General features: G+C 50.6%; 1 protein-coding gene across 1 annotated transcript in view; it reads right to left on the reverse strand.

Annotated features, from left to right (window-relative positions):
• The window catches only part of PLXNA2 (plexin A2), a 216648-nt gene that overhangs the window by 71571 nt on the left and 120260 nt on the right, over window positions 1-24817 (reverse strand). The window contains exons 5-8 of the mRNA XM_079937942.1: window positions 7569-7669; window positions 4330-4453; window positions 2447-2600; window positions 1312-1408 (exon numbers count right to left, since the gene is read on the reverse strand). Of these exons, the coding sequence (XP_079794068.1) occupies window positions 1312-1408; window positions 2447-2600; window positions 4330-4453; window positions 7569-7669 (476 nt within the window). The remainder of the gene's footprint in view (window positions 1-1311; window positions 1409-2446; window positions 2601-4329; window positions 4454-7568; window positions 7670-24817) is intronic.

Raw genomic sequence — 24817 nt, forward strand, 5'->3', positions numbered from 1 at the left:
ACCCTAGAACTCTAGAAGATGATTCTAATCATGAAAAATCAAGACCAGAAAAGAGGAGACTAAGGAGGCTCATTTGCCTATTTTGATGGCTAAATTCCTTTAGGGCTTAGCTGCAAACAGACCCTCTCCCCACATGGACTGCTGGGTCCATCGTGCCCACAGCCTAGACCCTCAGACTTGATACTGCTGGAGTTCTCAGGTTGTTCCTGCCCTGGGCAATGGGAAGGATGGGTCCATAGAATATTCTCAGGTACTGCTCCTTCTGGCATGGAGCCGTTGCCTGATCTCTCTCCTTGTTGATTGACCAGGGTCACATGGCCCTTATGTGGCTCTATTATAGAGACGTGTTTCCCTCTTTCTAAATCTAAATCTAAATGGTGCATGAGTTTCCAGATGGTATGGAAGGAGTCTCAGTTTCACTTCGAGAGAGGAACCAGCAGAAACTAAGTATGGGTCTCTCTCTCCTCCACTCCTGGTCCTGCTTTTTACTTATGAAATGCTCCCAGCTTCCTGCGCAGCTGTTGGATCTCACAGCCAAGGGCACTCAGTTGGTAGGCATTCTGCTGCTGGAGATGGCTGGTGAGGTCAGCTGGGCTGCACTTAAGCCCCTCTGAGGGCTGGTGGTTGGGTCTGGTTTTCCCCTCCTCCTCGAAAAGTTGAAGGCTCAGTTTGGACCACGGTATAGTTTAAAGCTTCCTCTCCCTCTCCCAGCCTGAGTCCTTTATTTGAGTGCTGGGTGAGGCTATTTCCCCATCTCTGAGTCCCTTCTTCATGTGGTCATGGATGATGTATGTGTCCAAGCTCCACTGGTTGTCAGTCTCCATGTTCAAATTCACCACCAATTGGTATAAAATGGAGAACTTTTCTTCTGGGTCCTGAGCCATGACCTTTGTTTTTACTTCAAACCCTCTTTTAACTCTTAGTTTGAGAGTTGAGGGTAGGGTGTGTTGCAAGGGAGACGGAATGAGATCAGAGGCTGTGGAGAGTGAAGCCATTCGGTTTAATATAACCGAATGAATGGAATATAACTGAAAAGTAACCGTTATGGAGAGCTTACTCTCTTCCAGACAATGTGCCAGGTCCAACTGGGAGACTGTGAGGTGAATACAATATGATTCTTCTTCTAAGGGAACTTAGAAAAACCCCACACTCATATCCAGACCCAGGGCAAGACTCCTTCTGGCCTGGCCCTGCCGTTACCTGCTTGCTCACTAATTTCTCCCGACCTCATCTCTATAGAAGGACGTTGGTCTGCGTGATCCTCTGGCTTTGATACTGAACAATTACTAGTGCTGTAAGGGGCGTGCTTACAGTTGGTGGGCGCTGCAGTTGTAGAACTTGAACTCGGTGCCGACGAATATCTTTCCTGTCTCCTTGGATCTCAGCTGCAGCTCTAGCCCAAACCAGTCTGGAAAAAGGAAAAAAAAAGGAGAGGGTTACAAATCTGGGGCACAGTGGAGAGACTGAGGGTAAATCATTCAGCTACTCCAGGGCTCCCCTGGGGCACCGATGGTAGATGGAACGTCCTTGAATCTTCTTCCAAGAGACTCCCGTTCATCCTGCTGATGACCAGCCCATCACTGAGACCCAGACGCCCCCAGCCCCTCTCTTAGGGAGGAGGTAATGGATCAGATCCCACAGAGTCCCCTGTTTGGTCAAATATGTACAGTTACTGTCAGAAATATCAGGTCACCGATACAGAATAAGAATTAAAAAAAGAGAAATATCAGAACAAAATTGGGTCATTTGTAGAGATGTGAATGGATCTAGAGACTGTCATACAGAGTGAAGTAAGTCAGAAAGAGAAAAACAAATATCGTGTATTAACGCATATATGTGGAACCTAGAAAAACAGTACAGATGAACCGGTTTGCAGGGCAGAAATTGAGACATAGATGTAGAGAACAAGCGTATGGACACCAAGCGGGGGGAAAGTGGCAGGGGTGGTGGTGGTGGTGTGCTGAATTGGGAGATTGGGATTGACATGCATATACTGATGTGTATAAAATTGATGACTAATAAGAACCTGCTGTATAAAAAAATAAATAAAATTCAAAAATTCAAAAAAAAAAAGAAATATCAGGTCAAAAGCTCTGAAAGCCCCCAGTTCTATGGAGAGAACCCACTGAAAACCACTGGCTGAAACCACTGACATTCCTCGAAGGGAAGGGAAGTCTGGAAAAAATCTTTATGCACTGTGCAGGCTTAACCCAAATGGGAGCAAGGGATTTCCCTCTTCCTGAATTTTGCTTTGGGGCATGACAGTTTGCTTTCAGACTCAAACAAGTTTATAAGCCCTATTGGTATCTGGCATAAGAAGACCTAGTCAGGCAACTGGCAGTCAGTCTGTGCTGGTACTTGCCACCCTGTTCCCTGGGTCCTCTTCTCTTGGCCACCCTGGTAGGGCAGCCCCTAGCATATGACTCTCATGGCAGACACTTCTTACCTTGATCCAGAGGGATGACAGGGACAACCTTGGGCCCTGGTGAGATACAGATGACCTGGCTCCCAGATACCTGTCCCTCTACCTCTGTCAGGTTCCCAAAGGCACAGGAGATGCCCGCAGACAGATCAGGAGCATCACTCACGACCAGGCTGAGCTGTGGGAGGAGCAGAGGGATAATGCTGTAGGAAGAGCCCTTGGGGCTCAGGAGACCTGGGCTCCAGGCCCGGCCCTGCCATTGCCCACTTGCTCACTCATCTCCACTGACCCCATCGATAAAGAGGATGTTGTTTCCAGGTGATCTTCTAGCTTTGACACTGAACAATTACAGTAGCACTGCGAGGGGTGTGCAGGGCCAATGGTCTTTATTATTAATACCGTTAATTTTTCAGTCTTGTCCAGCAGCAGAAAGCACTGGGGGGAGGGGAAGGGAGGGATGCTAGGGGGAAAGGTCCCAAAACCCATCTCAGACCCAGCTCATTTTGACATGAAATCATGCAAACTTGAAAGCAAGTCATGAGCTGAGCCCTTCACGAATAAGCCTTAGCCCTGGATCATGGGAGAACACGTATCACCAGTCTGCAGGTTTATAAGGAGTTTACCGGGTTGGCGAAAGACAGCTGGCGCCTCAGCCTGGCTGTCATTTAGGGTCTGCTTGCCAAGGTGGTGGGTTTCCTAGAGTTTCTATTCTCTGTTCCTCTCTGGCTCTCTGCCCCCTGACAGTTCCCCTAGAGTAGGGCAGTCGCCTCACAAGGAGTTTAGGGGATCAGAGGAAGGCAGGAAGTGAACACTAATGGCTCAGATGATGCCTGCTGTTTCTTAGGGACCCAGTGATCTAGGTCAGTGGTTTGCAGGCCTTTCAAGTTTGAACACTCTCCTTTGAATGGTAAAAATATCACAGAGTGTCAGAAGAATCTGTTGATTGAGAAATCATTTAATGGTAAAACGCTGCTCTGAATTCAGTGTACTTGGAAATGGGGTTGTACTGAGTGACCACAATATAGTATCTAAGTGGTATTTGAAACAACAGGTGAGAAATGTGACTCCCAGTGGGGAGTGCCCATGAGGGTCCATGGTGACAACACCCTGCAGCCTGCAAGTGGCGAGTCCTAGCGGAGGGAGGTCTCCCTTTGTCATCCCACCTGGCAGGGATTTCTTAGTCACAATGGCTATCACCTAGCCTTTCTATACATTTGTTTGCTGCTGAATCTCTGCCCCAGTTTCGTTTCCATGGGGCTGAGAGACTTAGGTACAAACTCTGCTGTTTGTTCCCTCAGCTCCATGGGAGCCAAAACCTCCCGGTGGGGATGAATGAACGCAAGTCTTGGAAGGTTCATTAACTAATTAACATTTGTGAATGCTCATATAACCTCCAGAATGAAATAATCCTGCAGGGCCTGAGGACACGAAGTATTTGGGGTTGCAACTGGACAGGTGGTTAAGGACCATTGTATTCTCTTTAATAGTCTAAGCACATACTGCGAATTAAGTCTCGGTCTCTCTGTGTCTGCCTGTCTGTCTGTGTCTCTCTCATATACAAGCACAAAGGCAACTCCAGGTTTCTGTGAGACACTGTATCAAGTGGACGATTGAAATACACCATATACCAAAGAATGGCATTGGATTGCATTATGCTGTAGCTGTTTGTTACTAAATGCAAAATCTAGATTTACAAAACAGATCAATAGGTAATGAATCTGCAAGGGGCATGGCGAATGACTAGGCCCTTTACAATAAGAGTTACCATAGTTTTCCTACAAAGATCAAGTTTCCTCGGAGCATTTAAAGTGTGAGCCATTTACACTGCGCAAGTGTTAAAGGAACACACCCACACTCGTGCGGGTCCCACACCCCACGCCTCCACCCTTCCGGATGAGTTTACTCACCAGCCGGCTGTGCTCAGACACGGAGATGCTGCTGGGATGTACCTCGAGGCTCATGCACTGGCTGATGCTGGCAGCAAATCGATTAGGTTCCCAGGCCCGCTGACACTTGTCCCTGCGGGAGCACCTGCCACAGACACAGATCCACAAGCGGTCAGGCCTCTGAGACCCATCTGTTGGAGGCTCCAGGGTCCCCTGAAGGTAAGTGAGAAGGCTTTGCTGCTCTGAGGCCTGTGTCCGTCTTCTCATGACAACATTCACTTATCCCAGAGGGCCTGGTGACTCCCAGATGGTCTCTATTGCAGTTAAAGTCAGACTAAGAGAAGTGGGATTGACCGCCAACACAAGAGATGCGGTTTAGACATAAAGAATAGCTCTAGAGGGACGGCACCTTTACGGGAAACTCGGTGAGTGAGGGAGGGAAGGTTGGGGACGTGAGAAGTAGCAAGCAAGAGGCTAAAAATGTGAACTCTGGAGCCATGATGCCTGGGCTCTAACCCCAGATCTACAGCCTACTAGCTGTGGCCCCTTGGACAAGTTCCTTAATCTCCCCTCACCTCAGTTCCCTCAACTGTAGAATGCCGAGGCCAATGATAACACACTACCTCACAGGCTTGCTGTAAGCATTAAACGAGCTAGTGTTTAGAAAATGGCCTGTTCTTAGCCCTTCTAAGAACAATGTTAATGATGATGATTCTGAATATTATTATTCTCCTCCAGGGATATTGAAAAACCTGGACAGGGTCTTAGCTGTGTGGGACAGCATGCAAGTGATCTTGTGGCTGGATTCATAGCTCTCTGAAGGCAGGGACCATGTTTTATGCATTGAGCTATTCTACCTGTCCATGGTATATTTTCAATAAATGTTTGCGGTGGGAAAGAGAGAGACAGACAGGGAGTCGCAGGCAGGGTTGCCCCTGTCAGAAGGCACGTGTGGCCGCTTCTCCTCACATCTTCATCTCTGGTTCTTGGCTTCTCTGCCTACAGCAGCAGGTGGGCACTGTGACGCCTGCACACAGGGGCGTCTGGTGGCCACTTAAGTCACATGGGAACATGCTCCAGGGCTGGTGCATCTCCAACCAAAGAGCCAGTGGGGACACTACAAGATACCACAGCCAGGCTGAGATTCCCACCCGAGCTCCCCCCAAAGTCCCTCCCCCCTCTTCCTTTCCAGGCACATAATGGATCTAAATATGAATGCTGTCAAAGAAAAGAATTATTGAGGTTTAAGTGAATCCTTAAGATAGCTCTAAAGTGAGCTCTTGACTGGAGCCTTTATCTCATTGACTCACTGAAATGGCTCTTTTTTTTATCATACTATATATGGCAACAGCCCTAACAGAGATAAATAGCCTCTGAGACAATAACACACTTGCAAGAGCAAGGCATACAGAAGACACAGGAAGGTTTCAAATCCCCCCCGGACCCAGAGGCTCCTGAGCAATTTCTCTCAGGCCTCTGCCTCCATTAAAAGCCAGTGTGTGGGCCTGGCAGCTGGGGTCGTCCATCCACTCATTCCTGTTACCCAGGCAGGCGGATGGCGACAGGTGGGAGGACACGGCCGGAGGGGCTGGTGAAGATGAGAGGGACCAGAAGAAGAGAAACCTCTGGGTATAACCGGGAGGAAACTTGCTCCCCATGTGCTCTTGGCAAACAGAGCTGCTGGAAGGAGAGGTGTGCCCTGGCAGGTGATGACAGGGAAGGAGCTCAGACAGCAGAGGAAATCTGAGACTATCTTCAGGTGGTCCAGTCATTCTAGGAGCCCCAGCTGACCTGGCCCAGGAGGATGACAGGGTGGTCTGGGGCCTCCGGGAGACTTGGACATTGAGGCTAGATTGGCAGGGAGAGCAGGGAGTGGGTAGTATGGCCGGATCTACCCACCACCGCACAGTGAGAGGGCAGGTAGCCCAGGACAAGGCCTGAAGCTGGGAGTGGCTGCCAGATTCTGTGGAGAAAGAAATCCCCTAGAGGTGAGAGAGCCTTCTGGCTGTCAGGCCAGCCTCACTGAAGGGAACCCAACTGTAGCCACCTTTGCCATTCTGGGGGCATAGTGGGAGCAGCGTCAGTTTCTTTACCACTGGTCTGGCCGAAATGGAGACTCACTGTCCGGGTTCTGGTGACAGCGCTTCTGGCAAGACTTCTGGAGGAGGCCCTTACCTCCAAATCTAAGCAGGGAACTCGGTATCTGTGGGCTCCAATCCAGTCCGGAGTTTGCATCTGTGAGGTGCCCGCTTCCCTCCCTCCCTCCATAGCCCTCCCAACACCTGCTGCAGAGGCTGGAAGCCAAGAGCTATTGTGCAGGACCCTGAACTCTGGCCCTCCGCCTCCGCCTCCACCCTAAACTCTGCACATTTTACGGGGATGCTTTGCCGGCTGGCACGGAGCCAAGGAGTTTCCAACTCCACTGGGGAACAGAATTCCTAGCCAGCTCCTGCCTTTGGAGTTTTCACCCTCTTCTCTCCCTCTGGGGCACTTCGAATCAGGAAGTTTAAGTGCGATTTTGCATTTCTATTGAGCTGGTATTCAATGGCAGGGGGTGTATCTGAATAGGGATGTGAGGCCCGTTGGAGTGAGATGCAGACTTCTTGGAATCCGGAATTAATGAGGCCAGAAGGGTCCTCCCAAGGCTTCTGTGTCCATAACAATTATTTTGACTTGTGTAGCTTATCCTGAGCTTCCTTATTGCCAAAGCATTTATTATTTCATTTAATCCTCTCAGCTCACCTGCGAGGTAGGCATTACCCCTGTTTAGCGATGGGGAAATGGAGGCCCACAGCTGGCAGTGGACCATCCTGGGTCACACAGCAGCTAACTGGAGTCCAAGCTTCCCAACTCTAGTGCAAACTCCAGGAAGGAGGCACCTCGTTCAGGCTACACTGAGGAGCCTCTTGGGAAACCTAGAGATTCTACAACTTCCCTTGTGAGCTCTTCCAACACCACTACCCTTCCCTGTAGAAAAGGTACAGACTTCAGAGCTGGCCAGGGGGGGAGGGGGTGGGGATCAGATTTTGGAGGTGAAATGAAAAACAGAGAGGCAGAGGCACTGCACTTAGAAAGAAGGCCCACCCGTGGCCTCTTTTCCTCTTCCTGTTCTCAGCACTCCAACCACGATGAGAATGACTGCTCAGAAGAGGGAAATTCCTCTCCCCCTACGAACTGATGTCACATCCCTCATCAACACTCCCAGGAAAGTACCTGGTTTTCTGCATTCCAGGCTTTTTTCCAGAATGTGCCAAACTTACATGTTGTGCAGGGCACACCAGCCACAGTGAGGGTCCCCCGAGCTCAGGCACTCCCCACAAGTCGTGTACTGTTCACAGGATTCCACAGGGACCCTGGTGATCTGGCCAAGAGGGAAAAGAGAGCAGGTTAGATCGGGGAGTGACGCCTCGCAGAGGTGCGTTCAGACTCAACTACACCTAACCACACTTGCACTGTCACCACCCCTAAGAGGTGACAGTGGGGGTGTGTGTGAATCGGTGGCCTCAGTGTTCTCATCTGTTTTCCCTGCACGAGGCAGGTACAGCTAAGAGGCCCCAGGCTTCTTGCCTTTGCTGGAGGTGGAAGCAAATCCTCCAGTTTCTCTTTGCCTGCACTAAAGTCCTCCGGAGAGCTGGCCCTGCTCCTGGCAAAGGCTGAAAATGGTTAACTCTGTTGAAAGGCTATTGAGTGCCACCAACTCGTCTCTGAAGAGCTTTCAGCTGGGCTTGGGCTGAGACATCCTGCCTGCACAGAAAACATTTAAAAAGGGAGAGAAGGAGAAACTTTTCCTATCAAATAATATTCATCTAATGGCATGGTCTTTTTACAGCCAACCAAACATACCACCTGGATCCAATTATCCCATTCTCTGATGCCTGCATTCAGTTTCTCTAGTAAATCTCCCATCCTTTGAAAAGTCTGGCTAAATGGGAACAGAGATGAGCTGCCTGTCTTGCTGGGGAAAGTGGGAATGTACAGATGAAGCCCCTGCCCCCCAGAGGATGTGGCCTCCTCCTGGCTTCCAGGTGGGGCCCTGCGGGGACACGGGCCAGGCCTGTTTGGTCATTACTCACCCTTACCTGCTTAGCAGGTGTGACATTAAGGCCAGGCAAAGGGTCAGAAGATTGAAGTCTTGCATTTGGTATGTCCTAGGTATCTGTTACTGGCTGGGGCTGGAGGCTGCTGGGCTGGGAATGGAATCTCATTTGTCAGGGCAGAGAGGTCCCCCACCTACTGGATGTGCGAACCCAAGTGGAAACACAACCTGCGGTCCAGCGGCACAGTGGTCTGCCTCTAGCAGGGGGACAAAGGATCTGACGGAGTTGCCTTCACAGCGTGCTCCTGAGAGGCTCGGGATGGAGTCTAATACTGCTCACCCGGCAACTGTTTATCAGATGTCACTATGAGAGGCTCCGGTGCTGTGTGATAGAGAAACAGCAGCGAACAGGACCCAGATCCTGCCCCCCGGAAGAGCACGCAGCCCAGTAGGAGTTGATAATTACAAACCGAGACCTGCTCTACACTGTGCTCGACATCCATTGCAGGCAATAGGCGTGTGCCCTGGGGGCCTTGGCACCTTAAAGGAGGGCCGTCCAGCACAACCTGTCTGGAGGAAGGGACCAGCCGAGTAAGGGTGAATCAGGGTAACAGTGGGCCCAATGCAGATGCCTGGAAGGGCATTCCTAGCTGAGAGATTATCACGAACAAAAGGAATCATGGGGCTTCCCTGGTGGCGCAGTGGTGGAGAGTCCGCCTGCCGATGCAGGGGACACGTGTTCGTGCCCCGGTCCGGGAAGATCCCACATGCCGCGGAGCGGCTGGGCCCGTGAGCCATGGCCGCTGAGCCTGCGCGTCCGGAGCCTGTGCTCCGCAACGGGAGAGGCCACAACAATGAGAGGCCCGCGTACCGGAAAAAAAAAAAAAAAAAAAAATGTAATCATGGCTAAGTTCAGCCTAACTCAAGTGTGGAGTGTATACTGGATGGGCGGCTGAGAGATGAGGCTGGTGGCATGGAACCAGGGGCCAGACAACGAAAGGTCTTGGGTACCAGCCCCAGGAACCTTCCTTCTCTCTGTTGGGTGCCCCCCACACCCGCTCATTCTCCCCACATCATAAACACTTAACATTCTGAATTACAAAGCTTTTCTCTGAGTGACGTGATCAACTTTAAGCATCCCTAACTTCCCTTTAATAATAAAAATACAAAATGCAGAAAGCATAAATATAAAATCTTGCAATTCAGTGAAAAAATTGATATTCTAAATGGAGGTTGGGGGAGTAGCTGATTTGAAATAGTTCATGCGGAATAGGTCCGAGGGTTGAATTGACTCTATGTCCAATATGACCTGACAGGGTGATGTCATAGCTAAAGGGGCTAATTCGATCATGGGCTGCATTAATGGACATGGTGTCAGGATGGAGATGACCTGAGTTCCCAGTTCAGGTCTTTGCAACCTGCTCTAAGAGGAGGGTTGTTCAACCAGAGAAACTTTCCAGAGGGTGGTCACGATGGGGTGGGACCCAGGTGTGGCATCTGAGGTACAGCTGATAGACCTGTATGTTTATTTAGGTCAAAGAAGTTGAATGTCAGGGTGGCCGTGGAAGCTATCTGCCACTGTTTGAAGGGCGGCAGTGTGGCTGCAATAAGACTCATGGGTGAAAAGTTCCAGGAAAGCTCGACAGAAGAAAGTCAATGTTGTCCACCAGTGCACAGACCTGGCTTCCAGCAGGGACTCCCTTCCGTGGGACATGTAAGCAGAGTCAAGGTGACATGTGCCTGGGAGGCTGTGGAAGGTATTTCTGCCCCCGGAGGAAGGCTGCCCTCGTCCTTCTAACTCTGACATAGGGATTCTATTTCCCACAGTTTGCCTAACTCCTTCCTGAGACTGTTCATTTCTGTCCTGAATGACTTGGACAGTTCAAAGATCCAGCCACGCCACTAGCCACTGATAGCACCCCACTTTAAGGAGCAACCATTGACCCCTGACTCACGTCCTGTGATTCCTACCAGAAGCACCTTTCCGGCAGGTGCCTGCCAGACGCTCTCCCAGCATGCCTCTCCTGGGCCTGGGACTCTCGGCCCTTCAGGATATCTGTGACCCTAGCCACCTGGGGGGCTTCCGCCAGCCCCCTCCAACCCGCCCTCGGAGGCCTGAGAGCCGCAGCCCAGTGCCCGGCCTCCCTTTCCTGGGTTTCGGGCTCCGTGTGAGTGATGTCTGCATCTGGCTGGAAATTAAAACAACTGTCTGCATTGCATTCGGCCCGTCTGTCAAAACACAGCCCAGCTCTCAGCAGCTGGGGAAGGGGGCCCTGAATGGGAGCAGTGTCTCCAGCAACAAAGCCCACTTTGACGCCAAGTGCCGCAGAGATAGTGAGAAGCCTGTTCTTCTCCAAACGTGAAACCAACAGCACAACTATTTTTCCTGTTTCCTGGGCCCTCCTGGTGGGAATTTTTTTTTAAATACACTGAGTTGAAGAGCAAAGTGAAACAGGAAACTTATAAGGGGGGTGGTTCCTAAAATTTGAATTATTCTCTTCTCAAAGACCTCATAGCCATATGCAAACCAGAGGAAAGAAATGTCACAGGGACTGGAGGGAGGCCCTCAAAGTCAGGTGTTTCCGTGGGTGCTCTGTCTTTCCTATAATCATGTGTTTCTGTATTCATTCATCAACCCATATTCATAGATCATGTCCTACAGAAAGACCAGGGCTGGGCACCTTAGGGGAATAAAATCAACAGCAACATTAAAACACAGCCATCACCTTCAAGTTGCAAACAGACTAGCAATAAAAACAAGAAAAGTGTTGTGTGTTCTAAGAGAGGTATTGAAAGAGGGCTGAGGCAATTCAGAGCAAAGAAAATACTACTTCTACGTCTACGCCGTCCGTCCAATGTATGGGCCCGTGTGGTCACCAGCATCTGGAATGGGGTTAGTTCGAATTCTAGTCCTTAGAGATGTGCTCTAAGGACACCGGATGTTGATGGCTCAGCACGGAAAACAAGAATGTAAAATAGCACCGTAATAATTTTTTATTGACACATGTTGAAAAGATAAAAATTTAGCAAATATTGAGTTAAATAAGATCTACTATTAATTTCCACTGTCTCTTCTTACTCTTTAAAATATGGCTTTTGGAAAAGTTAAAATTACATGCGTAGCTGTGAGGACGGCACTTTGTCATCATGGGAGAGCACTGCTCTAGATGGGAGTCCCAAGAAGGCTTTGTAAGGGATGTGGCCTGGGTCTGGGTCTTCAAGGGTGAATAATATTTATACAGATGAAAAGCGTCCCAGGTGGAAAGAACTACATAAGCAAACACAGGGAAGCAGAGTTTCTTCAGAAAACGTTGCATGAGGGTGAAGAGTGATGGGTATAAACCTGGAAAGGTAGTTTTGGGTTAACTTGGGAAGGATGGAGAAGGCCACAGAGCTGGAATACATGACGTCTGTAAGCTCTCCAGCCTGTCACTCCTTGGCCAAAAGAATGTCCTCCATGAAAAGGTGGCCCGAGCTCTCAAACCAACATCCTTGGCATTACCTGTGAGCTTAAGGGGCATAAAAATCCAGAGTCCACTGGGTTAGAACCTCTGGGATGGGGCGGGGCCTGAGAAATGGTTCCAACAAGCTCTCCAGGGGATTTTTTTTTTTTTTAAAGAAGATGTTGGGGGTAGGAGTTTATTAGTTAATTTATTAGTTTATTTTTGCTGTGTTGGGTCTTCGTTTCTGTGCGAGGGCTTTGTCTAGTTGCGGCAAGCGGGGGCCACTCTTCATCGCGGTGCGCGGGCCTCTCACTATCGCGGCCTCTCTTGCTGCGGAGCACAGGCTCCAGATGCGCACAAGCTCAGTAGTTGTGGCTCACGGGCCTAGTTGCTCCGCGGCATGTGGGATCCTCCCAGACCAGGGCTCGAACCCGTGTCCCCTGCATTGGCAGGCAGATTCTCAACCACTGCACCACCGGGGAAGCCCCTCTCCAGGTGATTCTTATGAGAACCACTGGTAAATGTGACCTCATGTCTTGGGAAATCTTTTTAAGTGTCAGGCCCTGGGGCCATGAAGAAATAGAATCAAACTCTGCCTAGGGACTACGAAAGGAACTAGTGGAAGGAATTAGACTGACTCAGGAGGAGGAGAGATGGAGGTTAGCCTGGGGACTGCTTTATAGCCAGGGAGAAATTGGTTCTAATACTCTCCGAGTCTATGGAGGCCCTGAAAGACCAAGTTCAAACTTCTGGGGTCAGGGGCCACTTCACTGCAGCAGGCGAAGGCGGGCACTTGCTCTAGGACCTGGTGGGTGGGGGAGGATGGGGAGGGGATGGGCATTGTCCCGGGAAGCTGGAGAAGGCAAGGGAGCCTCTCCTGGAGAGTGTCAACCGTGTCAGGCGGCTTTGTCAGGGCTGACTCAGAGTTTAATGGGACACTCAGTGGCACTTTAATTAGCGTTTGTTTATTATGATTGTGCTTTAATTATGCCTGAGGCTCCCCACCCCCTCTGCTCCGAGTGCTGGGATCTGAGGGTGGCTGCGTAGGCAGAGGAATGTGGCGGTGAGGCGCCTCCATGGAGGATGCCCTTCTCCCACCTGCCTCCGCCGCCTTCTCCCCAGGACCAGGGGACCGCTCCGCATTGGATTCCCCCCACACGCTTGGCATTCTTCTCCGCTTGATCTTATGTCTTGTAATTACACCTCTAATGAATATAACTGTTCGATTAAGTCATTTACTGAAGAAACACTCTTCATGAAAGGTGACTCGTACTGTGTTCTTGTCTCCTCTGACCCCAAGGCCCCTCATCTCCAGTGCCTCCCTTGGCCTCAGTCTGTGAGGTTGACGTACGTGGGAAAGAGCTCAGCAGGGGTGCAGAGTTCGGAGTGGTTCTCTCCCCCACCCAACTCCCTCCCCTTTAAGGACACTGGTCAGCCCACAGGGTGCAGCGCCCCGCACAGCAAGGGATGTGATATCAGATTATCATCGGCTGTGGGGATGAATCACCAAGGGACCTGCTGGAACCATCCTCCTTCCTGAAGATGTTGAAGGACAGGGCACACCCACAGGGCTTGGACTACCCAGGGTGAGGCCCCGAAGGCCTCTGTGGCCCTGGCAGTTACTATCAGCCTGGAGAGTCACTACCATCAGGTACAAACCCATCACTCTTCAGAGAAGAGTTCCCCGGTGCTGGACCGAGGGAGGAGCCCTTTGGTGCGTAAACCTGGGGAAAGAGAATCAAGGTTGTAGCTCTGCCACCCTGTGTGGACGCCTAGAAGGAGCCACCTCGGTTCTGAGAATCTGGGGGCAACTATCGGAGAGGCAGCTGAGTTGAAAGCAGAACAACACAGAGGATTCTGACCATGGGCTGTGCCTGGGTGCCATGCGGTCCTTCAGTATTTACAGAGCATTTATGTTGTGTTAAGCTCTCCATTAGGCATCGGGTGACATTCTCTGTCCCCCTGGGGCCCATGGTTTGGCTGAGGACAAAGGAAACAGGATCATCTTAATACGGGAGAATAGATGCCGCAATAGAGGTATAATCAAGGGACAGTTGTGGCTCAAAGGCCAGAGCTTGGAGGTTCTCCTCAGGGAGCTTTGGCATGGGCACTCTGTTCTAGAGGCTGAAGGATTCCTTTGCAGTCATGCAAAGAGAGAGAGGGAGAGAGGGAAGGAATAAGGGAAAGCTGTTCCCCAGGCTGGTAGGGCCCCTTGGGGACAGAGCATTTAATCCCCTGCTTCTCTGGAATCTGCTCCCCCCTGCCAGATGGTACACCTGTCCCCACATGTGTCCCCTGCCTCCAGACATAAGGAAAGAAACAGTGGCCTTCTCAGTGGCTGAGAGCCAGGTGGCAGGGGGTGGGAAGCGACGGAGCCTGGGCGGAAGCATGCAGTTGGCCTGAGCTACAGCCTCCTAGTCTCCAGGGCCCGGAGCAAAGTGCACGGCAGCTGAAACGCAACTGGCTCCCCACACCTCTCTCCTTTCCTTTGTATCTTCTCTTGGTGGTCCCTCCCTGCCAGCCCAGCCTCTCTCCCCTTGGAGTTTGTAGGGTCTTACACCCAGTTTCTCCTCTTTTTCCCAAACCAGATCTGTTTTCAAGCAGCAATCTGATGCTCATTTGCATTCACAGCTGAGGGCAGACTGATGGGAAGCCCCACCAGGGCTGGTGTGCGGGATGAGCTCCGCGGCACAATCACAACAGATGCCGATGCCCAGAGAGGGTTTTAGCACTTTCTGAGCGCTTTCACACCCCTTATCTCATTTGAGCTGCACAGCTCCCTTGGGATGAAGGGAGGTTAGGGATCCATTTGTTCCACCAGGAAACAGAGGCACCCAAAGGTCTGGCTTAACCCTGGGCTCTGTCTCACAGTGAGTGGAGGTGGCCAGCTGCAGCGCGTCCTCCGTGGCCCGTGGTGATGACATGTCATAAAGGATCTTTCTGAGGAAAGGAGGGACAGGGGGTTCAGGGGTTAGTTCCAGGAGATGGAGCTGGGGCCAGAGCAGGATTCAGGAGGCGGCGGGAAGCAACCAGAGGGCAGGTGAGGCTTTGGTTTCTCTGACTCCACTGCTCCTAGGAGCTGGCCAGCGCCCAGCAGTTGTTACCTGTTCCCATGGGTGGTGGGAGGAGTCTCTCTCTCTCTTTTTTTTTTTTTTTTTTGCGGTACGCGGGCCTCTCACTGTTATGGACTCTCCTGTTGCAGAGCACAGGCTCCAGATGCACAGGCTCAGAGGCCATGGCTCACGGGCCCAACTGCTCCACGGCATGTGGGATCTTCCCGGACCGGGGCACGAACCCGTCCCCTGCATCGGCAGGCGGACTCCCAACGACCGCGCCACCAGGGAAGCCCTGGGAGGAGTCTCTCTTCACCGCTTACCCTGAATCTTGTCAGCCCCGTGGCGAACAGGTACAACCAGCACTGGGAGGTCTGAGAGCTTAGGGTTCTGCCTTCCCTGTACACCCGCTGGGGCCAGGGTTCACAGTCCTCCCAGGGAGAGGAACATGGGCAGATGGTCAGGGAGGCCAGGGCAAGGCCCCAACCCTGGTCAGTTTCTCTCAAGCACCCAAGCCAAAGTGGACCCTCCGGGAACAGGCCAGGCTCCCCTGGCTCTAGACGTGCCTCACACTATGGCCCCTTTGAGTCAGCAAGACTATAAAATAGTCCACAGAATAATACCTGCATCCTGTCTCCTATCCTTTACAGGCAAAGAGCTGACTGTCAACCGGATGCCTGAAACAGCATCTTAATCTAATTCTCCCCCGCTGGGTGTGCTTGGGGGCAGAAATGAGATCGCCTCCTTGGATCTGCTCCCCAGGGATAGGGGGAGAAGCGAGGGGGACTGAGGCCTCCTGCCTGGCACCGCCTTCCTCTGAGCCGGGAAGTTGACTGAGCTTGTCCAAGGGAATGAAGCAGCAGGAACCGTTTATCCTGCACCTACTGCACGCCAGGCACTTTCCCTGTGTCACCTCACCTCATCCTTACATCAGCCTTGCAGGCGAGGGATTAGGCCCACCTCACTTATTAGAAAACCGAGTCTTGGGTTAAACAGACTGCCCAAGTTGCGTGCCTTGTAGGTGGCGGAAGCAGAACTGGAGTCCAGGTTCATCCGACTCCCAGGTTGAGGTGGTGCGGTGGAGGCACAGGGAGCAGTAAGGAAAGGCCCCTCTCCTGCGGCTGCCCCCAAGGGTGGGCTGTCAGGGTCCCCTGGCTTTCTCCTGGAGGTCAGGGCCCAGCGCTGTAATTACGCTTCCTTCCTGGCCACTGCCTGCCTCTTTCTCACTTTTCTCTGGTTGTTGACAGCGATTCAGCTGGTGCATCTGGAGCCAGACAACACAAGAGAGAGTGAGGGAGGAGATGGGTTGGTGGGGGTGAGGATGCCCTGCTAGATGTTTTTAAAACCTGCCAGGGCCGTAACAGTAATGGACATGACTCTGAATGGGTTCCACAATCTCCATCCTGAGCCTGCTCGGAATGTCAGGGCCCTCAGTCGGCACAGAGTGGGGGCAGTGGAGGTGGCAGGGGCCTCCTGTCCTGGTCTTGCTAGCTGTTCGCTGCGAGGCCCTGGGCAAGCTGCTTAACCTCTTCAAGCCTCCCTTCTTTATTTTTAAAATGGAGATAGCAATTCCCGTCTCACCTGTCCTGCCTGTTCATCAGGGACCAGGGCACCTCTGAGCTCCTATTTTCATCTTCAGTTCTCCCTATGAATCAACTTCCCAGTAATTAATGTGAAGGACTCAGTATTGTTTGTTCCCAGCGTTAGGTCCAGTTCTTTAAAAATCAGTAGTCATGTGGGAGATCACCTTAAATTTTCATAAAGTAAACACCAACCCAGCCCCGCTGCCCCTCCTGGGGGCTGTGAAAGTCACATGATCAATATCATTAAGAAGAAGGAGACACCAACACCCCCCCACCCCACCCCCGCCCCGCCCCACCCGGCCCCACCCCCGCCCCGCCCCGCCCCACCCGGCCCCACCCCCAGAAAACCAGCTGGAGGTTCTGGAGCCTGTGATTGCAACCAAAGCAACCTGCAACCTTCTGACCAAAAGCTGACCCTGGGGCCTTCTCCTAAGAACTTCTGACTATCTGGAGACCCTAGGGCAGAGTGACTGTTCAAAGAGAAAATCTATTTTTAATGACTTTGGGGAGAAGAGTGGAGTGGCTGAGTAATTTGGAGTAATTAAAGCTATCTATCACTCCGAGAGTGGGAGCCAAAATTGGTTGAACTTTTCAATGATATTTTTTCCTTCTCATTCATAAAACCCAGCAGAAGGTCACGCAGGAGTCAAAGGGGAAAGGATGATGGGGAAAGAAATTTCTGGCCCCAAAGAGTGGAATTCACCCTACTGATGAGCACTTGGGCAATGATGGCGCCTCCTGTACCCTTTTGGTAGAGGCCATGTTTACTTTGTCCTCGTTAAGAAGCTGGACTTCGGGCTTCCCTGGTGGCGCAGTGGTTGAGAGTCCACCTGCCGATGTAGGGGACCTGGGTTCGTGCCCCGGTCCGGGAAGATCCCACATGCCGCGGAGCGGCTGGGCCCGTGAGCCATGGCCGCTGAGCCTGCTCGTCCGGAGCCTATGCTCCGCAACGGGAGAGGCCACAACAGTGAGAGGCCCGCGGACTGCAAAAAAAACAAACAAAAAAAAGCTGGACTTTGAAGGAGACAGTCCTCAGTTTCAAATCCAGCTGCTATAATTATCGACTGTATGACATTAATAAATGGTCCTTATTGTCCTTCTTGCACCTCAGTTTCCTCCTCTGTGAAATGCTGACAATAATGGTATTAACTTCACCAGGTTGTTTTGAGGTTTAAGTGACATCTGTACACAAAGAGCCTTGCATGCAGTTGGTGCTTAATAGTGGTAGTTATCATGCTCAATCTCTCTGTGCAGACCCACTGAAGGCGGCAGTGTTTGTGCAGGAAGCTGCAGAGGGCCCTCACCCAGACTCTGCACTCCTGTGTAGGCTGACCTCGAGTAAGCTACCTCGCCTCTTTGGGCTAGACTGCTGATCTATCTATCATATGGGGAGAATTAGGTCTACACAGCCACTCAAACTGTTGTCTTTTTTCACGACATAATCCCTACTGGAGGCTGAAGAACACGGAAATTCAGGATCCTTGGCTGGAAAAAGTCAAATTGAGCTTAGTCTCCTAAGGAAGAAGGTGGAACTTGGGCAAGGAAGAAGTACAAAGAGGGAAGAAAGCAAATGGGCAAAGCAGATATTCCAAATACCATACCATACTTTCTCAGACAGGACTCCTGTGCCAGAAAGGGCCCTCTCTAGTGCTGTTTTTTGGAAGGTTCTACAAAGAAGCAGAGAGGCTGATACTATGTTGTCTCCATGACAACCATGGATTTATTCAGTTAGGGAAAGCAGGTGGGGTAGGAAATAGGGGACGAGAGGATTTGGGAAATACAGGGTCTATGAAATAGCTAAATCAGACCTCTCACCTGGAAACCAGATGCCTGGGTTTAGCCAGGGCCCAGAAAGCTCCCTATAGGGCCAACATCAACTTGTCTGCCCCAGAGGGGAAAAGTGATGATGGCAAAGGGATGGAGTAATGAAGCAGGGATGCCCCTTCACCTGTCCATTCCCATTCGTTCATTCACACTTCTATTCCTCCAGACTTTTCCAGTGGGGCCCCTGGATGCAGAGAGCCCAAGGGTAGCCTTACCACATGGAGCTTGATTTATCTGAGAGCTGGCATCTGCCTAATACGTCCTGGTTTCTGGGCACCACCCCTTCAAATTCTGGCTCCCCTGCCTTCCAGTCACCAGGAGAGCCAGACAAGAGGGTGTAGCCCTCCCGTTAATCCCAAATCCTCTTTGAAGAATGTACGGCTCTAAGGCATGTAAGCTCTAAAAGGTGAGGTTTGGGGAGGAATCACCAGGGCCCGAGAAGAGGCTGGTCGGAGATCTGGGGTAAGAACACCTTTGCTGTTGCCTCAGTAGGGGATGGGGCTACCTTCAGTGTTGTTTGAGAAGAGGACTCAGGGAGTCGTCTAGGAGGGAAAGTGGGGCCTTCAGGACACCACTGCTCCTCAAGGGGGCCCTAACGAGTTCCCTTTAGCAGAGTTCCTGGCATCGTCTCCACACCAGGCTCCAGTTCCTGCCTCCCAGTGCCCAGCTGCACTTCCGCCTCTGATGTTGCCACTCAGGGTTATTGGATGGGAGCTGGTAAGGCCTTGGGAACTCCTTGTGTGCTGATTTTCCATCCTTGATACCTTCTGTGGAATTCTGGGGTATTGAAGGGACCCCAGGTTGAAGTTCCCAGGTCATCTTGATGTAGGGAGAGCAAAATCCTACCAGATGGTGAAAGCTGGAATGGGATCTGGTCAAAAGCTCAAGTGCCCTGGCCCCTCTTCAGTCCACCCCTGTCGACAGCTGTGCACATAAGAAAGCTCTACCCACGGGCGCTGGATCTGAGACGGGCCTCCCCCTCTCTGCCTAAGCTATCGTACAATTCTGAGTAGACAGGAAGCCATTGGACCCTCGTGCTATGAATATTGGTCTCCCGTGGACCCATGGCGTGCATCTTCTCCATCATTTCTCAACTTGCCTTTCTAACCATCTGAGATGAGGCCATCTTGTCCTCCCTGACACATCAACTCTGAAAATACTCTCTCTGGTTCTTCTTAGTATGCTAAGTGACTAGCTCCCCAGGGAAGGACAGAGCAGTTTCTTGTCACTCACAGCTTCCTGGGACACGTTAATAGGTAGGTAGACGAGTGTGCATGTGTGTGTAAGAGACAGAGAGAAAGGTGGAGGATATGAGTGTAAGTTAAATCTCTGCCTGAGGAAAATAGTCTCCTACACTTGTATTAAAATTTTTAAATTTCCTTTCTGTATAGAGCTCACTTCTTCATTCATGCCGTTCGTTCATTTAACCTTGGCAAGGTGGTATGAGGCAGGGAGGGTCCCATGCTTTGCTGAATCCCGGGCCTTGGTGCTGCTTTGGGAACTGGCAGAGACTGGCCAATTGAATAAAGACCATTCCGAGGCAGCGATGACTACAGAGCCACAGTGCTCTGCCCCCTGGGGACTAGCCAGTACAGGTTGACTGACATGGCCTCAGGCATCTACATTCATGTAGACTTGCTTTATAACTGGGTGGACCTGCATGTGGTGGAAATACACTTGGTACTTATAATTTGTTCATTTGTCTATTCATTCATTTACTCATACATTAGTCCATCCAGCTACGGATCCGTCCTTCATTCGTCTACTCATTTATTCAACACACGAGGTATCAAGTCCTGTGCTGTGGTATAGCAAATCCGAGTTAGTCATGGCCCTCCAGTGCCCTCCAGAAGCATCCCCTCTGGTGGGGAAGCTAGAAAGTGAAAGATGTCACATAAGAGTTTCAACGGGGAATGATCACTTCGGGCTGAAGGGACCAGGAAGGTGTCATCATGTGTAGCAGGCCTTGAAAACTTGGCGATATTTTGAGAGGCAGGAATGGAGGAAGGGCATTCTGTGAGGAGAGAAAAGCATGAACGGAGAACAAACATGAGAAGGTACAGGAAGAAGCCCAGGAATGGGCATGTATCAGGACGAGTTTGCTGGTCAGAAAAGTGATTCGGGGGTAAGTCACGGAGGGCCAGGGTGGTGGAAACAGAAGAGAAATGAGGAAGAGGAGAAGTTTTGCATATCTTCTCTCATGATGTGTCCTAGGTCTGTCCCTGCCATGGCATGCCTGCTGCCTCCCTCCACTGGCCCCAGCTGCAGGTCCCCATCCTCACAGCGTGCTGGTGGCTGATGGCCCATTGGTCTTCCTCTCCTTCTCTCCACACTACATGTGTTCTGCACACCCTCATTTTTTCTTTTCTTCAAAAAGGTGTAGTCGTTGAGGGCATGGGCCCTAGAATCAAGCTGCCGAGGTCCAAATCCCAGCCCCTTTGCTTATTAGCTACGTGACCTTTGGCACGTTACTCAGCTCTGAGCCCCATTTGTTGATTTGCAAAATGGTGATAATTATAGCACATACTTCTATAAGACTTGCTCTCTGCAGATGAGGAAGAAACGGAGGCACAGAGAGTCTTAGTGAATTTGTTGATAGTCATATAGCCAGTAAGTTGTAGAGCTGGGATTCAAACCTAGGCAGGCTGGCTGCAGAACTCCTCACTAAATTGCCTCTTAGGCATAATGGGTGGCATGGGTTAGAAAACACTTAGCCCAGTGCCTGAGATATAGCTGTCAGTTATTATTAATACATCAGGGACTGGCTAATTCTGTATTCTGTGTAGGCATGAAGTTCCAAGATGAACAGACATGGCCCTGATCCTGAAGTACTCATAGTATTGTCAGGAAGACAGATGGACCCCCAGATCATAACGAAACAGCACTATGACCGAGATGTGGTAAAACTACAAGAGCAAAGAAGAAGGGCAAATCAAGGAAGGCTTCCCAGAGGCAGTGTTTTGTAATGATGGCCTCAGCTAAAAAACAATCAAAAACCAACACCTTCCCCTACAAAAAACAAAATTCAAAAACAACACGAAAAAAATGCTTCTTGGATGAAGTTGATAATCCAAATACCCCAGCCCAATGTTTTGGTCTTTTAACCTCTACTCCCCACCCAGGCTGAACTTCCCACTCTGGACTCTTCTGTCAGCATGAATCCCACCCCTGGCAGGCTGGTCTCCTCTCCTGCTCAGCGTGGTCCCGCCTCCATAACTTTCTTCGCTCATGCATTCCTGCTATCAGAATGTCCTTCCCTCCCCTACACGTGCAAATGACTGCCCCACACAGCCTTCTTCCATCAACCTCTGTGACCCCTCTCTCTGAATCTAGACTCTGACCTCCTGCCCAACTCGCAAGACGCAAACATACTGTTTAAGCTCTTCTGAGGTCTCTCTCTTTTTAGGTTATTCACAGGGTTCTGCTTTTTATTTCTTCATATGGGATATCCCTGTATATTCCAACTCCAGTTTCCTACATAAAATATGTCTATAAATACCTGCTGAGAAGCTAATCACACTTACTCAGTGATGCAGGTTTTATTTTAAGCTCCTTAAGTAAATGTACTAAGAACTATGCAAAGACTCTCTAGGTGTGGCTGAGACGGCTGGCATTCTGCTGGGATCCATTAGGTGATGTGAAGGCTTTTTGTGGTTTGTTTAAATAGACGACGTTTCTAACCCAGCAGAGGCGCATGGTGTCACGGAAAGGACACGGCTGCTACTGTCAGAAGAACTTGGCTCAGCCACACTAGGTACTCAGCTGTGCTGGGTAAGCCATTTAACCTCTCTGAGCCTCACTTTCCACATCTGTCAATATTAGCGGATGTCAAAATTAAAGCATCCACCAAGGCACCGAGATATAATGAATGCAGCTTGCTAAAGTACGGTGGCCGACTGTCATGCAAGATTTCAGAGTAGATTCTTAAGATCCAAGTTCATGATTCTTCTACCCTTTATTCTAGATCCCCGACCCAGATCAATGCAATGAAAGGGTGGAAGGAACGACGAAAGGATTTTGTGAGATGTTTGGAGGAGGACCTTGGGATGCTGTGACCTAGCCACCCTTCAGTAGGACCACTTAGAAAGCCTGATGCATCCTCTGGACTGTAGGGGTCAGAGTGGACGGGAGAAGCCAGGAGGCAGGAAATCCAGAGGGTAAGGTGGCGAGCTCTTAGGAGGCAGAGTGAAGGCAGAACCGCGGGAGGCCACTGAGCTCCCCGGTGATGGTGGCAGGCCGAGGATGTGCAAGGGCTGCCTTGCATCACATCTAGATGTGGACACCTCAGGAAGGAGAGCTGGCCTGGCAGTATTTTACTACTTGTCCAAGAGGACCCCTGGAGGTGGGGCTAAGTCACTAGTGTCAGCATCTTCACGTGAAGGGAACCGCTGGCTAATGGAGGCAGAGGAGAGAGTGGCAGGATGAGAGGAAGTACTGCCCGCCTGATGGGAGCAGAAGCCAAAGCAGCTTGGCAGAGGGGTGTCCACAGGCCCAGGGAGGACTCAGCCCCGAAAAGGTCAGAAACGCCAGCCTGCTCGGAGAGCATGAGGTTGTCTTGCGACAATTCCAGTTCAAGAGAGAAGGACCTCCCTGACCCTTCCCCTCCTCCTCTTCTAAAGGGGTAACAACAGCTCGAGTGCGGGAAGGTAAGTGACAGAAAGGGAAGAAACACGCCTCCCCACCTCTCATCCCCGCAAGTGGGGAGTGTGCGCCGGCCCAGGCTGGGGGTCGGGGAGAGAAAGATCTGGGCATCGATCAAGGCCAGAGTTTTTCTTCTGGTCTGGAACTGGGCATTACGCTTCTGAATGGAGACTGTGCTTGAGACGTGAAAGACTTTTTATTATCCAAGAGTGAGCTGATGAGCTATGCAGCCTGCCCCAGACGTAAGTAAAGCGATGGTGGGAGACAGAATAAAGCTGCGATTTGATTCTGTCTCGGCATACTGATTGGGTGTGCGAATGCTAACAACTGCCGTTCCTAACTCATTTGTTGTCACGAGGATCATGTGAAGTGAGAGCCACAGACGTGCATTGTTCAGGATCAAGTTTAGCGCACACACGCTGGGGAACTATTGGTGTTATTTCCGGGGATAGACTGATAACTTATGGATAACTTATGATTTTTTTTTAAAGAAAACTCTGTAGCTCAACTCTCAGATGACTCAGCAGACCATTCTTTCTGAAATTCTGGTGTCCTTGAACAGGGTGAACTGGTGTGAGGTCTCCTTTTTCTCTGCCTGCCTCTTTTTTTTTTTTTTTTTTGAATTTTATTTATTTTTTTGAGGTCTCTTTTTTAACTCAAGTGGCTCGAGGGTCAGAAGAATTTGTGGACAGCCACAATGGGAAGGCTCTCAACCCGTTTGCCTCTGCCCTCCTGGAGATGCAAGTGAGATCATTAAATAAGGCATCCGAAGCTGGTCTAAGGAAGACAGGGATGTGGTGAGGAACCGGCTCTTGGTTAGAAGCCCTTTGGGTGCTCCGGCCTCCCTGCCCCTAGTGCCCAGCCCTGTCTGAGCCATCAGTGCAGATTGGAGCTTTGCAGCCGCCCCTTGCCTGAAGGGTGGTGGCAGGGACTGTTCAAATCTTTACCTTCCTCACTTCTTTCTGTTTGTGGCCTCCTTCAGTGGCGGCCTCTAATGTAACCAATGTCACAGAGCCTCTGGAGATACAAAGGGGTGGAGGGGGAGGTAGGGAGATGGAAGAGAGACAAAAGATTCTTTTCCTTTTTTTTAAAAAAAAAAAACAGGTGCTTAAGAAATTAATTACAGCAAGTAATCACCGGGTTGTCTGAGTCTCTCTTTTATTTGGTGCATGCAGGGTCTGGTGGAAAAAGGGAATTTTAAATAATTTTGGAGTTATAACTGATGTAATTAGGTGCTCAGTGAACACTTAGCATCGAGCTGTGCTTATTAAAATTACTGTTTTAATCAGAACATTGGAGGAAGATCATTAATAATACAATGGCTTGATTCCCTGGAACTCTAATTAGACCTGGACTTTTAACCACCTGAGCGTAATCTGGCTCCGTCTGGATACGCACCACGGGTGACGCATTATCATTTCAGGGCATGCGGGGATGGAGCATCAATACTGCTATTTAGTGACTTCCTGAACGCTTTATTTTGGAGTGTGAGGGTGGGTTGAGGGAGTACCAATGCTGAAAGGTGTAGATGGAAGTGGAGTGGGTCAGCCAGGGACCCGGGCTTGGAGGTCTTGAGGAAAAAAAGGCAACTTTTCCCACTATTGCAGGCTAGACACGCCTCACACATTTTTCTGCAGAATCACAACCAAACCATGCCATAGACCCAGCTAAAGGCCATTTCCTGGGATGCTCTGCCTCCGTGCGGGCCTGTCCCTCATCCAAACCAAACATGCATCTGAAGGGGTACAGCTTTAGTCCTTGCCAAGCCACGGCCCGTCAGAAGCCTAATCGATGATTCACTAAGTGATAATTAAAGGTTAATCTGGTGAAGGGCGGGGCCCCTTCTTCATTTTCCTGTCCAGTACTTTGGGTCACCCTAGACAGAAACCAGGAGATAAGGCTGAGTTCTTCCAGAACTTTCTAATCCTT

The sequence above is a fragment of the Stenella coeruleoalba genome, assembly GCF_951394435.1.
Source record: "Stenella coeruleoalba genome assembly, chromosome: 1".
NCBI lineage: Eukaryota > Metazoa > Chordata > Mammalia > Artiodactyla > Delphinidae > Stenella > Stenella coeruleoalba.